Below are 13909 nucleotides of genomic sequence, written 5' to 3' on the forward strand. Positions count from 1 at the left end.
GAAAGCAAGCATGAGGGCAGTTACACATTAAAAATAAGAGGTTACTCCTCCCTGTTGGCAATTAAGAGAAGAGATGTGTCTCTTCCAATTTCTTAGAGGATTTGCTTTAGAAAACTTGTAGGATGCACAAGGTCCTGGGTTCAGTCCCCAGTAACTCCATTAAAAAAGAAACCCACCTAATTATCTCTTCCCAAAATAAAAAATATGAAAATGAATATGTGTGACTGAACTATTATGCTGTACACCAGAAACTGACACGACATTGTAGACCATACTTCAGTTAAAAAAGATATCTTCTGGAAAAGAAAACAGAAAACTTGTAGGTTCTTTCTCTGTCTCTCTGAAATGTGTGCAAATCTCTTTAGAAAGTAAGCAAGCCCCTTGCCACCTTTATTACCGAGGAATGTCTTTCTCAAGGATCAGGGAGCATCTCTGGAATGACAGCACTGGGGGAGGTGGCAGTCCTAGCCCCAGTTTCTGAAGGAGCGCAGGAGCCCAACTCCACACTGCGTGAAGATGCGAGTGGTTGGTTTTCCCTCTGCGTAAAGCCAGCTGGCTGTCACAGGTGGCCACCCTAACTACCAGGCAGATTTAGGATGAACTATGATGATAGAGTGCTGTTGAGTCCTCTGACTTGGAGACTACGGTTTATCTTGAGAACATGTAGGTAATGAGTGGTATGTGCTCGGCCAGATATATAAAGGGGGTGATGGGAAGTCTTCCCATCTCTCTTCCCTCTTACACACACCATGAGGGACCCCCCGGGGCAGGATCTCCCTGTTGGTATCCACTCAGTTTACAGGTTCAGACCCAGCAATGCCCCCCTCGAATGTGACCTATGAATATGCATGCACGCCCACAACATGATTGGTAAGAGAACTGCTGATTGCCTTTGCACAAGAACAACGATTGCATTTCTTTAATACAGAAAGGCTGGAAACAGCGTAAAAAGCCAGCAGTCTGGGTCATCCTAAGCAAATAATGGTGCATCCATTCCTATTCCAAGGAGAGGACTATCTTGCAGCCGTTAGTCAGCACAAACACTAGTTTGCTGTTACTATTTTTAAACACGTCATCTGGGAGAGAAGTTCAGCGAGGACGCAGTGGAATGTGGGTGGACGGACAGATGTACCTGGACCGCAGTCAGCGTGAGCGCTGTGGCCCCTGCGGTGTGAGTGCTGCCGCTGACGCCTTGATCATGGTTTGTGAGACCCTGAGCAGAAAACCCATACTATTCCTGGGCTTTTGACCTACAAAACTGTGAGCTCATAAATGGAGAATGTCTAAAAGTTTGAGATAATTTGTTATGTAGCCACAGAAAACTGATAAACAGACCTACCAAGAGGAAAACGCAAAGGTATTAAAATGGCCAGAAAGGTCCAAGAATCTGCACTCCTCGCCTCACTGTTCCTTCAGTAATATCACCGCCTACTCTGTCCAGTGATGAAGGAACTTCTGCTTTCCAAAGCCTCCTGGTGCCCTGCCAGTTCAATTCACATTGGCTGTTCCCTCTGTTTTAGAATGTTTGTCCCTGAGAGCTCCACCTGGCCTGGTCTATAATGTTCTTGAAGTCTTTATGAACAGATCACGTTCTCACTGTGGAATTCATGGTCCACCCCATTTATATATCAAATGACACATGAGTACCGCCTGACAGACCCTTTCTGTACCCATTCCTGCTTTGCATTTTTCACCCAGCATGAAATGACATTGCATACCAAGATTTAAATGAATAATCACTTGGGAGATTGCAGTTCCCCACCAACTCAAGCTGTATGAGGACAGGGACTTTGTTTGACTTTTAAATCCCAATATTCTAAACCTTTTAGAATGATTCTAAAATTCTAAATGAACTCTATTTAGAATTCGTTCAGAATCTATTTGGAATTCTAAAGTTACTCTGAAACTTAGAATGATGCACGGTACATAGTAATTATTCAATAAATATTTCTTGAATGAAGGAGTGGACTGCTCTGTGGGGTTTTGGTTGGGAGTTAACGCAGATAATACACACCTTGTGCCTGTAAGAATTCTTTAAAGATTGTAACATCTTGATAAATGATTCCTAGGGACTAGGGTTAATATTCAATTGAGAAAAGATGTTCTGACAAACGAGACTCCCTCACCACGGCCTGTGAAGAGCTGACTTGGGGGTGAGGTCTTCTGTTCCCCATGAGGAGAGATTCACCCCAAACTCCAGTGGAACCAACCAAGGACTCTTTGGAGACGTAATTAAGTTAAGGATCTCGAGATGGTCTTGCGTTATCTGGGTGGCCCCTAAGTCCAAAGGCAAGTGTCCTTAGAGGAGACCCAAGGGGAGAACGGGAGGCATGTGAAGGTGGAGACAGAGACCGGAGGGCTGCAGCCACAAGCAAGGAGCTCCCGGGGCACCCGCAGCTGGAAGAGATGAGGGATCCGTTTTCCGCGAGACCCTTTGGAGGCAGTGCTGTCCTGCAGGCACCTTGATTTCAGACTTCAGGTCTCCACCAGAGGAATAAACGTGAGAGAATAAATTTCTGTTGTTTAAAGCCTCTAGATGTGTGGTAAGTTTGCTGGCGAGCACAGGAGACTAACAAGTTTAGGAGGCTGGGGCTAGCAGCTGAGGGAGTCAGCCTGGTTGGGGGACTTACAAGCCCGGTCCTTTGCGCCGGTGCCAAGGTCTCGGGCTGCAGCTGTCTGGGTTAACTGTGCACGCAACGCTTCCCGGATACATCCAGCCTCTGCTAAAGTTGATGTGGCCCTTGTGTTTATTTGACACTATGTCCTTTAGTGGTAATTAGAACCAGAGAATGCCCCAAATAAGACTTCCATCCAGTAACTTGGGAACGTGGCCTCAGCTATGGGGACAACCGGGGGTACTCCAGGTAAGAAATAGAGTAGGATTGTTACCTACGTCTGTCTCCAGAGGCAATGCTTTTCCCCTTGACCAGTAGCTGTCTCCCTAGAGAAGAGGAGAGGGTGGAAGACAGCAGGCGTCATCAGGAAACAAGCCGCCAGGTTTCTGCCTTTTCTGTGTCCAAAATGGCTTTCCTCTCTCCTGGCTTGTGAAGGCGTGTGGGGAACTCCCTGCCGTCCAGATGCCGGGGATGCGGTGGTGGAAGAAGGCATGGGTGGTGATCTCGTTTTTGCTGAGGGAGCTCCTCCTGAGGTCTCATCAGCCTCAGGTGCAAGTGTTTTTGGACAAAGAGGGACCAGGATCCTTGTGGGTAGGGATGTGTTCACTATTTAGTGCCCAGATACTTTGATTCAGATAAAATCCTGAAAGAGAGCGAGCGAGAAAGAGAAATCAAGCTGGCTATGGAGTCCCTTTGCCTTCCCCTGTCTTCCCACCATGTGGCTCTACCCGGGCACTGGCACCTGGGGGCCAGACCTGGGGCTGGGCTGCAGGGGGTGTGGACATGGAGGCTGGCCATGTGGTGGTATCCAGGGTCCACGTGTGCGGGCCTGGCCGGGATGTTCTGTGTGGGGCGTGCCCTCCCGTGTCCCTACCCCCACCAAGACTCACCAAGACACAGCAGGAGACTGAGCCCGGAGGGCATGGTCCTGCCTCCATCAGGCCCTCCTGGTCCAGCACGGACAGAGGAAGGGGCAGGGCATGGCCAGTGGAGGCTGCACAGGACGGGGACGAACTGCAGCCCAGGAGCGGTGCCCTTCTCCACGCCCTGCCCTACACCGCCTGGGCAGACATGTCAGCCTGCTCAGGCCTTCCCTTTTGCAACCCCTGAGCCAGACAGAAATGTGGGAGATAAGCAGTCTGATCAGATAGATGTCACTTAAGTTTGTCTGCGGTTTCTGAGGTGACAGGAAGAAAAAAGTAAAGGCTTAAACATAGAATGACTCAATGCTTGTCAAGTCCTATTAAGTGAAAGGGAGGGAGACCTGCAGATTCAAACGAGGAAATGAGAACCAGGCAGATGTAACCTGCAGCTGGACACACCTCCACATGGCCAGCCTCCCATGTCCACACTCCCTGCAGCCCAGCCCCAGGTCTGGCCCCCAGGTGCCAGTGCCTGGGTAGAGCCACATGGTGGGAAGACAGGGGAAGATAAAACTTGGGTGACAAGATCAATGCGTACAAGACGGAGTCCCTGACGTTATAGGAAGAGTGAAGAAATCCCATGAATTCATGCAACCTCAGTCTGGGGTCCTCTTCTAAAAGCTGTGACCTGTCACACTTCAAGTGACAACCTCTGTAGTGGATGTCCCCCAGCCATGGAAAAGTTTATATATGAACCTATGGATTATGTTCAAAAATATGTTTTTTGGGGAAATAATTAGGACAGCTTTATACATTTGTTACTTTGGACATGTGTTTCTAATTTTTAATTATTTTTCACTTTTTGTTTTATTGAAGTGTAGTCTGTTTACAATGTTGCACCAGAAATTGACACATTGTAATTTTTTTTTTTTTAATAATCAGGCTGACTCTTAAAATTTTTTTTAATGGAGGTTCTTGGGACTGAACCCAGGACCTCATGCATGCTAACCACGCGCTCTACCACGGAGCTATTACCCTGTCCCCACCACATGTTTCTAATTTTTAAGAAAACAAGTTCTGCTAGAGGTTAACTTTTAACAGTGCTTTACATTTAAAATACATAAGGGAGTCATTTGGTTTAGACTTATGTTTCTAGAATAAAAGTGGGCCCAAAGGAATTGAAAGCAGGGGCTCAAACAGACACTTGCCCCATGTTCCCAGCAACCGTATTCACAACAGCCAAAAGGCGGAAGCAACCCAAGTGTCCGTCCACAGGTGAATGGATAAGCTAAGTGTGGCATATACACGCAATGGAATAGCACTCAGCCTTAAAAAGGAGTGAAATTTTGGCACATTCTACAACATGGATGAACCTTGAAGATACTAGGCTAAGTGAAAGAAACCAGACACCGAAAATAACATATTGTATGATTCCATTTATATGAAATATTTCGAACAGCCAAGTTCATAGACAGAAGATTAGGAATGACCATGGGCTGTGGGGAGGGAGACTGGGAGGGGGTGGCTCATGCTTAATGGTTACAAATGGTTCTGCTTGGGGGCGATGAAAAGTCTTGTAAAGAAATAGAAGTGATGGTTGCACAACATTGTGAATGTACTTAAAGCCACATTTAAAAATGGACAATTTTATGTTATATATATATTAGTCCAATTAAAAAAGGAACCAAAGTGTAGAGAAGTTTTCTAAATTTGTCATTGTTGGAAAACAGAGGAGAGCCTGAGAGTCAGTGTGTTTTAAGTGTAACTGATTACAATGCAGTGACTGGTCCTAAGCACCTAAGTTTGCTCGCCAGATGCACGTGGATGGCCTCAGTGAGAGCCCTGAGCCTGCTACATTTTCTAAATGCATTTGAAAATATTTAAGACACTTTAATTCAGTTCACAACGGGCAGTGATTATGACAGGGAGGCATTTTTGTCTGGACTGGCGCTACTTGGTGAGTTCATTGAAGGGAGATGTTATTTCTCTGTCTAGCTTTGTAATTAAACTTCTTAAAGTGCTCACAACTGACACATAAATCAACATTATAAACAACACCTTCCTAAAACTACATCGTCACTAAAACTCCCAAAGTTCGGTAGAATAGTAAATCACAAGTTGAACAAACTCAGTTTAAGAAAATGTACTGGGAATGGAAGACTATAGTAGTCGAGGGGGTGGGCCGCCGGCTTGCTCTCTTTACAATGTGTGCAACGGAATTAAGATTTTGCAACAATTAAAAAAAAGGTTTTATAACAAGTGTGGCATTCATGCTTCTTAAAACTATCTCCTATAGTATAGTGTGATACAGGAAGAAGACCCTTTAGCAAGAGAAATGCGGAACGAGTCACAAATCCCCTTGACGGCAAACTAAACCAAAACGCTCCAGGAAGGACAATCACGTCAAATACCCCAGGACTGAGCAACGTTGCCGCCCCCGCCATCGACGCCTCGGCCGGAGTCTTACTTTCTGCTTGTTCTGATCTAACATCAAACAAAAATCTTTACTGAGATGGTATTGACATAGAATATTGTAAGTTTAGGTGTATAATTGATACACAAATATATCGTAAATGATTCCCACAGTAAGGTTACTTATCATATCCATCACCTTGCATAAGTTCCTTTTTTTTTTTTTTTTTTTTTTGTCGTGGTGAGAACACTTAAGATCTGCTTTCTTGGGGAGAGGGTGTAGCTCAGGGGTAGAGCACATGCTTAGCATGCACGAGGTCTTGGGTTCAATCCCCAGTCCCTCCACTAAAATAAATAAACTAACTAATATATATAAAATAGATAAACAACAAGTTTATACTGTATAGCACAGGGAACCATATTCAATATCTTGTAGTAACTTATGGTGAAAAAGAATATGAAAACTAATATATGTATGTTTCTATATGACTGAAGCATTGTGCTGTACCCCAGAAATGGACACATTGTAAATTGGCTGTACTTCAATAAAAATATATTAAAAAATAAATAAACCTAATTACTTCCCCCTGCCAAAAATACTAATATAACGAGATAATAAATAAAAATATTTTAAAAGAGAAACTAAAAAAAGATCTACTCTCTTAGCAATTTTCAAGCATTGTTAACTATACACATTATGTTGGTGACTGCAGTCAACAATTAGGACCCCAAAACGTACCCATCTTATAACTGGAAGTTTGTGCCCTTTACCCACGTCTCCCCATTTCCCCCACCCCCAGCCCCTGGTAACCACTCATCTACTCTGTTTCCACAAGCTTGGCTCTTTAAGATTCCACTTATAAGTGATGTCACGCAGTAATTGTCTTTCTCTGTGTGACTTATTTCACTTAGTATAACGCCCTCGAGGTCCACCCGTACTGTCACAAATGGCAGAACTTCCTTCTTTCTCATGGTTGAATCTCTCTCTCTCACATATTCCTCACCTGGTCATCTGCAGGTGGATTGCTTCCACATCTTGGCTGTTGTGAACAATGCTGCAATAACCATAAGCAGGCAGGTATCTCTTTGACACCTTGTTTTTGCCTCCTTTGGATACACGCTCAGGAGTGGGATGGCTGGGTCATATGGCAGATCTATTTTTAATTTTTTCAGGAACCTCCGTACTGTTTTCCACAGCAGCTGCGCCAATTTACATTCCCACCAACAATGCACCCAGGTTCCCTTTTCTCCACATCCTCACCAACGCTTTTTTTAAAAAACGCAAAACATAATTAATTAGTTTTCAGCTAACAAGAACCACATGCATGTATTCCTAAAATTATATTATGTCCTCCCGTTCAGTTATAATAACGATTGTATATTAGCAAACACCTGAAGGTTTTGTTGACTGAGTTTCATAAACAACAGTACAGGATAATAAAACCATTCATTTCAAATTTCTTCATTCGAAAGAACAATGTAGATCACTAATCCATTATTCTGTCTTGCCAAAAAACAATTAAGAGAAAAGCTTTATGAAGATGGCTTTCTGAAAGACTGTCTTCCAAGTTAGAATCCCAGGTTGGCACAAATAAAATTCTCTCTTTCTCCTTTAGATTGACTGTTGATTAATTTTTTGTCAACAGATCAGAACCATTTTCAGAGAAGAAAAGATATATACTTTTCCTTTTATGAAAAAAGCCAGTGTAAGATATCAAATATTCAAGAACTTACTTATTTCTCAGATTAAAGGAAGGTCATTAAAGGAAGATTGTCCCAAGCAAATTAAAACACTCATTTCTAGTGAGTTGAGATTAGGGTCCCCATCAGAGATTTTTGGTCAGGACATAATCCTTGGAATGTAGTAATTCAGGGAAAATTTCTCTCGGACTTGGTGGAATCTTTTCATACCCACTATTACTGCGGAGAATCCGCATCCGACAAAAGAACTGGTCTTTCAGGCATCTTTGCGGCTCCACGTTGCTCTCCATGAAATCCTCAAGCTGGATTTAGGTCTGCGACACCGTGTGTAATTGTTTTACATATTACAGTCTGCATATTAGATTCAGTCTTTTCTAACTGCATTTCCCCTCCTTCTTTTTGGGTAAAACTTCCTTCAGTTCTGTACATAAACAGGTCACTGTTTACGTGCATGAGTTACACAAGTCTCCCGCGTCTCTGTGGCTGTGAGCTCACAGCGGGAGCCCACAGAGTAACTCGCGCCCAGCCGGGCTGGGCTGGAAGGTGGAACCCCGTCTTGCACAAGCAGCAGTTCCTCTTTCTGCTTCGCAGGGGGTGTCGTCACTCTGCGGCAAGGGGTTAAAGCCCCCGGCTGCGCCGTCCGTGCCCGCCGCCTGGGAACGCTGTCTGCCCGGCTGGCTGTGCGGTGTGGAGGGGGCGCTGTGCGCAGAGGCGCGGCCATGGCCCCGGGGGTCGTCCTCATGCTCGGACTCGGTGAGTCCTGCAGGGGAATTTGTGTGGGAGGCCGGAGAGGGAAGAGGATAAAGTGAGGTCCGTGACCTGGGTTCCGCTCGTGGGAGTCCTCCTCCGCGGGGCCCTGAGACTAGTGAGTTACAGGAAGATGACCACTTTTAGGGCTACTTTCCTTCAGCTTGGCCTAAGTCCGGTGCCTTGAGTTCGGGTGTCTGGAAATCGTTGTCTTACTGGGAGACATCCCTTACCAAGTCTTTCTCTATTTTAGCGTTCTGCCTGGACCAAAGGATTTGGGCACAGACTGGTGAGTGTTTCCTTTTTTCCGCCTAGACAGCTGAGCGGGGCTGAGCGAACTGCAGAATGAGCTTGAGTAGCCTTGAAAGAACCCCAGCCTGCAGCCTGCACCAGCCCCTCATTTACACTCTTTGTATTTTTTTATATTTTAATTCTTCACCATTAGGCCAGTCTTTGGTGGAAAACCCCTCCCCTTCTCTAGAAAGCTTTCCCACCCCCAGCTCTTCCCTATCGACACGACACGGATGAGTCAAGAAGAGAATGCTCAGGTTTCACAATAATGCTGAAAGGGAACACAGTAGGAGTCGGCATTCACAACGCGGGACGCAGAGAGCTGGGCGCTTCGCACGGCCCCAGAGCGCCCTGTGCGTGCGGGGCCGGGGCCGTCAGTGGCGGGTATGTTGCGTGCCCCCTGTCATCGCCTCAGCTGCTCCCAGCTCTCTCAGCTTTGGAAGGTCTGCCCACAAGGATGGCACTCTTGTTCAGGAGATGCACTGGAGGTAAAACGAAGCCTCCAACATTTGCTGGTTCTGTAACATTTTGCAAGCAGTTTCCTGCACTGGAGCCCAAGTTCCTTCTTTCCAAAATGAAATAATAACAGAGTGTTGCATCGGGTAAGATACAGTTGCGTGTCGAGCTCAGACAGCAGCGCTTTGCCCAGATTAGAGACCATGGTATACTGTTAACAATTGCTAGGTGACATTTATTGAGGTTTTCCCATTGCCAAGTGCCATTCTCAGTTTTTGCACATATTATCTCATTTGAATCATATTAACTCCACCAAAAGGTAAGTTAGTTTTTTCATATTCCAGGTATATTGAGCCCTAGATGTGACCTCTACATTGTACTATGTGCCTAGCATAGGTTTTTAATTAATTGAAATATAATATTACATTAGTCTCAGGTGCACTATATAATGATCTGCCATTTGCATGCACTATGAGATGGTCACCACGCTAAGGCTAGTGGCCGTCTGTTCCCGTACAAAGTCACGCTGTTGTTATTGAGCATGTTCCTCACGCCGCCTCCTGTTTCCCCACGACTCATTACAGACCTGGAGGTTCGTGCTTCTTAGCCGCCTTCACCTGTCTCACCCCCACCTCCCTTCTGGCAGCCACCTGTTTATTCTCTGGTTCTATAAATCCGGTTTCGTTCTGTTTTATTTGTTTTGCTCTTTAGAGGCTACATATAAGTGACACCACAGATTATTTGTTTTTCTCTGTCTGACTGGGTGGACTAAAGGTGATCTCCTTCAGCCCCACGCATCTGCTAATGACTGTAAGCTTGCCACTCACTCCAGCAAAAAATGCTCCTGTGAGTTTCAAATCCAATGAATCATTTAACATCTACTCAGAGACCTAATGAGAAGCTCAGTAGAACCTTTCCCCAGCACATCTCAGAACCTCCTCCTCATACTGGTCTTCTTTTTCAGTGGATGCCATCCATCCCTTCCAATGACCAACTCACTGAGAATGGTATTTGCTGTTCCCCTTTCCTCTCAGTGCCCACCTACTCCGTTACCAGATCGCAAAGCTCACCATTTCCATCCTCAAAAAACTCTGCGCGCTCATTCCCTTTTCCTTCCATCATCATCACTTTGTCATTACACAATCACCTGTCACCTAACTGCCGGTGGCATGTTCCCTAATTGTCGCTCCACTTTCCAGCTGGCCCCTTAAATCCATTTATCACACTGGAAATCCAGTGATTAAAAAAAAATACAAGCCCATGGCTTGTCAATCCCTTTGCGGGTCATCATTGTATGTAGACTTAAACCCAGACTCTCCTCTATCCTTCCAACGTTTGGACCTTTGCTGATGTCTCCTGACCTTGCTGTCTTTACCGGGAGCCGTTCTTCCCTCATGTACTGTTTGTCCTTTCTGCGTGTGGGTCTCACAAAACTCCCTCTCGCCTCTGCGTTTGTGTGTGTTGTTCCCTCTGCCTGGAAGGCTGTTCGCCTGGTACTCCTGAGACCTGGCTGTATCTTAGCCTCCAGGGACCATCTCCCAAAGAAATTGCTCTTATGATGCACGGTAAATAGCTTTATCATAATTCATCTCAGTTCACAGAAAAGTAAAGACTTTAATAGTGTGTTGGTTCATATGTCTAGACTCTATTGCTGAGTAGGTTTACTACGGTTTCCAGAATAGCCAATAACACCTCATACATGGAAGGCACACAATAAATACTCATTAAGTGGATGAATTAATCCAATAGGAGATCAATAACAGATCTTCACTGTTTACTGATTCCTAGATCTACCTGAAATCTACCGAGACCCTCCGGAGAATGGGTCCCTCCCCATCGTGATTGGGACGTCCGTCATCTCTGTCCTCCCTCTACTCTTCCTCCTTCTCTTTCTCCTCTGCTGGTGCTGGTGTCAAGCCAAACACAGTACGTCCTGGAGGGGGAAGGGGTAACTTGGGAGGAGAGTGGGGAGAGGCTTGGTGGGTCTGGGACTCTAATCACCGACTCTCTGCAGAGGCCGTTGATAGTGAGACGAAGAGCCAAGGGACCTACGACAGGTAGGAGAAATTGGACCCTCCCAATAGAAAACGCTGCTTCTGTCTGATTCCTCAGACCTCCCTTAATGCTCTGTCTCCTTTCCCTCAGCACCAGCCCCGGCATGGACTTCCCAGAAGAAACTCAATGTAAGAGGAGTGGGAAGGGGGGGCACTGGGGGTGAGGAAGGACGTATTCAGGGGAGGACAGAAGGCATCCTGGAAGGAGCGGAGAAGGGGGGGCAACCTTGCTGGCTGTGATGTCACAGCCCTTCCCTGATTTCAGTCATCCGTCTCTGAAACAGAGATGGCAGGACCGGGCAATGTGAGGGCACTCCCTGGAAGCCTGTCCTCTCTTCTTCCTTGCAGGCGAGGTCTCAGTGGACACCCGGCCCGAGGAGGACAGACAGATGGACACGCAGGTGAGTCTTTCCTCCTTCCCCGGTCCCTTCCCCACGTGCTCTCTTTTCACCTTACCTTGTGTGCTTGTGCTGACAGGCCCCCACAGAGCAAGGCAAACAGGAGGTGATCTCCGCCCAGCTACACCAAGATTCCTGTGCAGAGAACGTGGACCCACCATTCTCCGGCGCCCTTGAGGAGCCCCCAAGATAGCGCCGTGTCTGTGCCGACTCCATCTCGTCCTGAGTGCAGAGCCGGAGCTGGCGGAGGCGGGGTGGGGGGGGGAATCCAGGCCTCAAGGGCCCCTTAAGGAAGAAGAGGCTGCGTGAAGCGTCCCACTCATGAACCTCAATACCAGTCGTCTTCTCGGAGCTCCCCGAAGACTCAAGGATACAGAAGTCTTGTCAACTGTCAAGAAATTCTGGGACCCATCACATGTCTCTTAAGGGATTCCTGGTTCTTTGTACATTTACCCCCTCACTTGCTTACTTAACAAATGTTCACAGAAGTGGACTCTTTCTCTGGACCTGTGCTGAGGCTGCACATATTGGTAAGACATAGCTTCTGCTCTTAAGGAACTCCTGGTCCGCTGAGAGAGGCAGACCGCACGGTCTGGCCCTTGGAAAGCCACGAGGGCGTAACGTACAGGAGCAGGTGGAAGGGGGATTTGGGTCACCGGGCAGCATAGCTGTCCAGGCTCGTCCAAGGAGCACACACCGGTACCAAATACCAGGAGAAATCAAGAAGAAGTGAGGGTCAAACTGAGCAGGCGGAAGTTTCTAACGACATCTTGGTCCAACGTTCTAGGAGGTGCGGAGAGCTGAAGCCTTCAGAGCGGGAAAAACATGTGCCAAGCCAGAGGAGAATGACCTACTTGGCTCCCAGCACCCACGCTTCAGCTAGAAAAATACGTTTTCTTTCAAGCTCACATTTTCTTAACAGAATGGGACTAAAGCCGCACCTATTTCTCTGGCTTCTGTGGGAATCAAAAGAGAGAACGCTTGAAAAGTGAGTAGCATTAAAAAGAGATATTCATGCACCCAAGTTTATCTTGCCTTCTAAGTCCCAGAGAGCTGTAGCCCAATGTGACTGGGGGTGATCTTGCCCCCCAAAGGCCATCTGGCAACGTCTGGAGATGTTTTTGGCTGTCGCCGCTGGAGGGGACATGGTGCTAGCGACGCCTGGTGGATGGAGAACAAGGATGCTGGTAAACCTCCTATAATGCTCAGGACAGCCCTCCTGGACGCCAGCAGAGAATCACCCGGTCCTCAATGGCAACAGCGCCAAGGCTGGGACACCCTGATCTGACCCTTATAGTCTCTTCAGTCTCAGTTTCATGCGCACTTAATTCCAGCCACATCAGTCATTTTCCGGTTACTCCCCCGAGGATTTTGGGCACGCTGAATGTGCTGTGTAAATATGTCTTAGGATCAGGCGCAGCCTCGAATGTCGCCGCTCCAGAGCGAAGTCCCTTGGAACCATTCTATTGCAGAGACACATCAGACAATAGTCCGTCTCAGCAACTTGTTCAAAGCATCATAATGTCCACACATTTTCCCTTGGTAAGGGTCTCATTGGTGCAGCAACTCCCCATTCTCCCTCCCCGCAGCGCCCGATATCTTCCAGTCCACCCTCTGTCCCCACGAATTTGCCTACTCTGGATATTTCATATAAATGGAACCATACAACGTGCGGTCTTTTGTGTCTGGTTTATTTCACTCAGCGTAATGTCTTCAGGGTTCATCCATGTCATAGCACGTGTCAGAATTTCCTTCCTGTAAGTACTGGGGATTGAGCCCAGGACCTCGTGCATGCCAAGCACGTGCTGCACCACCGAGCTCTACCCATCCGTCAGCACCTGATCCCTTTTTAAGACTAAACAATATTCCATTGGGGTAGGTATATACCATAGTTTGTTTAATCATTCTCCCATCAGTGGACACGAGTTGTTTCCTTGTTTTGGCTGTTGTGAATAATGCTGTCATGAACCTGGCTGTACAAATACCTGTTCAAGTTCCTGCTTTTGATTCTTTTGGGTATTTACCCAGAAGTGGAGTCGCTGAGTCATTCATTGCTTCATATGTTGAGGAAATGCCGGACTGTTTTCCCCAACAGCTGTACCTACCTGCCCGCGATGCATGAGGATTTCAACTTCTCCACGTCCTCAGCCGACATTTGTTGTTGTCTTTTTGATGACAGTCATCCTTGCAGGTGAGAAGTGATGTCTCACTGTGGTTTTGATCTGCATGTCCCTAATGGATGTCAGGGAGTTTATGGGAGTATTGGAAACACAGAGGACGCCTCACTAGGCAGACGTGGTGGGACACTGGGCTGGTGACGGGAGATAAAGTGACGCTACTTGGAGCTTGTGTGCAAGTCATTCTACGGAGCA

The 13909-nt window shown here is 46.7% G+C and overlaps 1 protein-coding gene across 3 annotated transcripts; it reads left to right on the top strand.

The window, feature by feature from the left end:
• Positions 1 to 8212: 8212 nt before the first annotated feature.
• On the top strand, positions 8213 to 13764 carry LOC106730266 (leukocyte immunoglobulin-like receptor subfamily B member 5). 3 transcript variants are annotated; one of them, XR_004322870.1, is made up of 7 exons: positions 8213 to 8344; positions 8592 to 8627; positions 10874 to 11011; positions 11100 to 11142; positions 11231 to 11268; positions 11488 to 12525; positions 12632 to 13764. XR_004322870.1 is itself a non-coding variant. In XM_014563530.2 (7 exons), exons 1-7 carry the CDS (start codon positions 8311 to 8313, stop codon positions 11728 to 11730), a joined length of 456 nt encoding a protein of 151 aa, XP_014419016.1. In that variant the 5' UTR covers positions 8213 to 8310; the 3' UTR covers positions 11731 to 13764. The 3 variants fall into 3 exon arrangements, 2 of the variants coding, with proteins under 2 accessions (XP_014419016.1, XP_032343856.1); XM_014563530.2 differs by having other exon boundaries at positions 11488 to 11540; positions 11617 to 13764; XM_032487965.1 differs by having other exon boundaries at positions 11488 to 13764.
• The last annotated feature ends 145 nt before the right edge of the window (positions 13765 to 13909 follow it).

The sequence above is a fragment of the Camelus ferus genome, chromosome 9 (assembly GCF_009834535.1).
Source record: "Camelus ferus isolate YT-003-E chromosome 9, BCGSAC_Cfer_1.0, whole genome shotgun sequence".
Lineage (NCBI taxonomy): Eukaryota > Metazoa > Chordata > Mammalia > Artiodactyla > Camelidae > Camelus > Camelus ferus.

Bases quoted from the DNA above. Each gene is read 5' to 3' on its own strand.
- LOC106730266 (XM_032487965.1), top strand. From the start codon at position 8,311: ATGGCCCCGGGGGTCGTCCTCATGCTCGGACTCG. The intron at 8,345-8,591 runs GTGAGTCCTGCA...TCTCTATTTTAG, and splicing joins CGTCCTCATGCTCGGACTCG to CGTTCTGCCTGGACCAAAGG. The intron at 11,269-11,487 runs GTAAGAGGAGTG...TCTTCCTTGCAG, and splicing joins CTTCCCAGAAGAAACTCAAT to GCGAGGTCTCAGTGGACACC.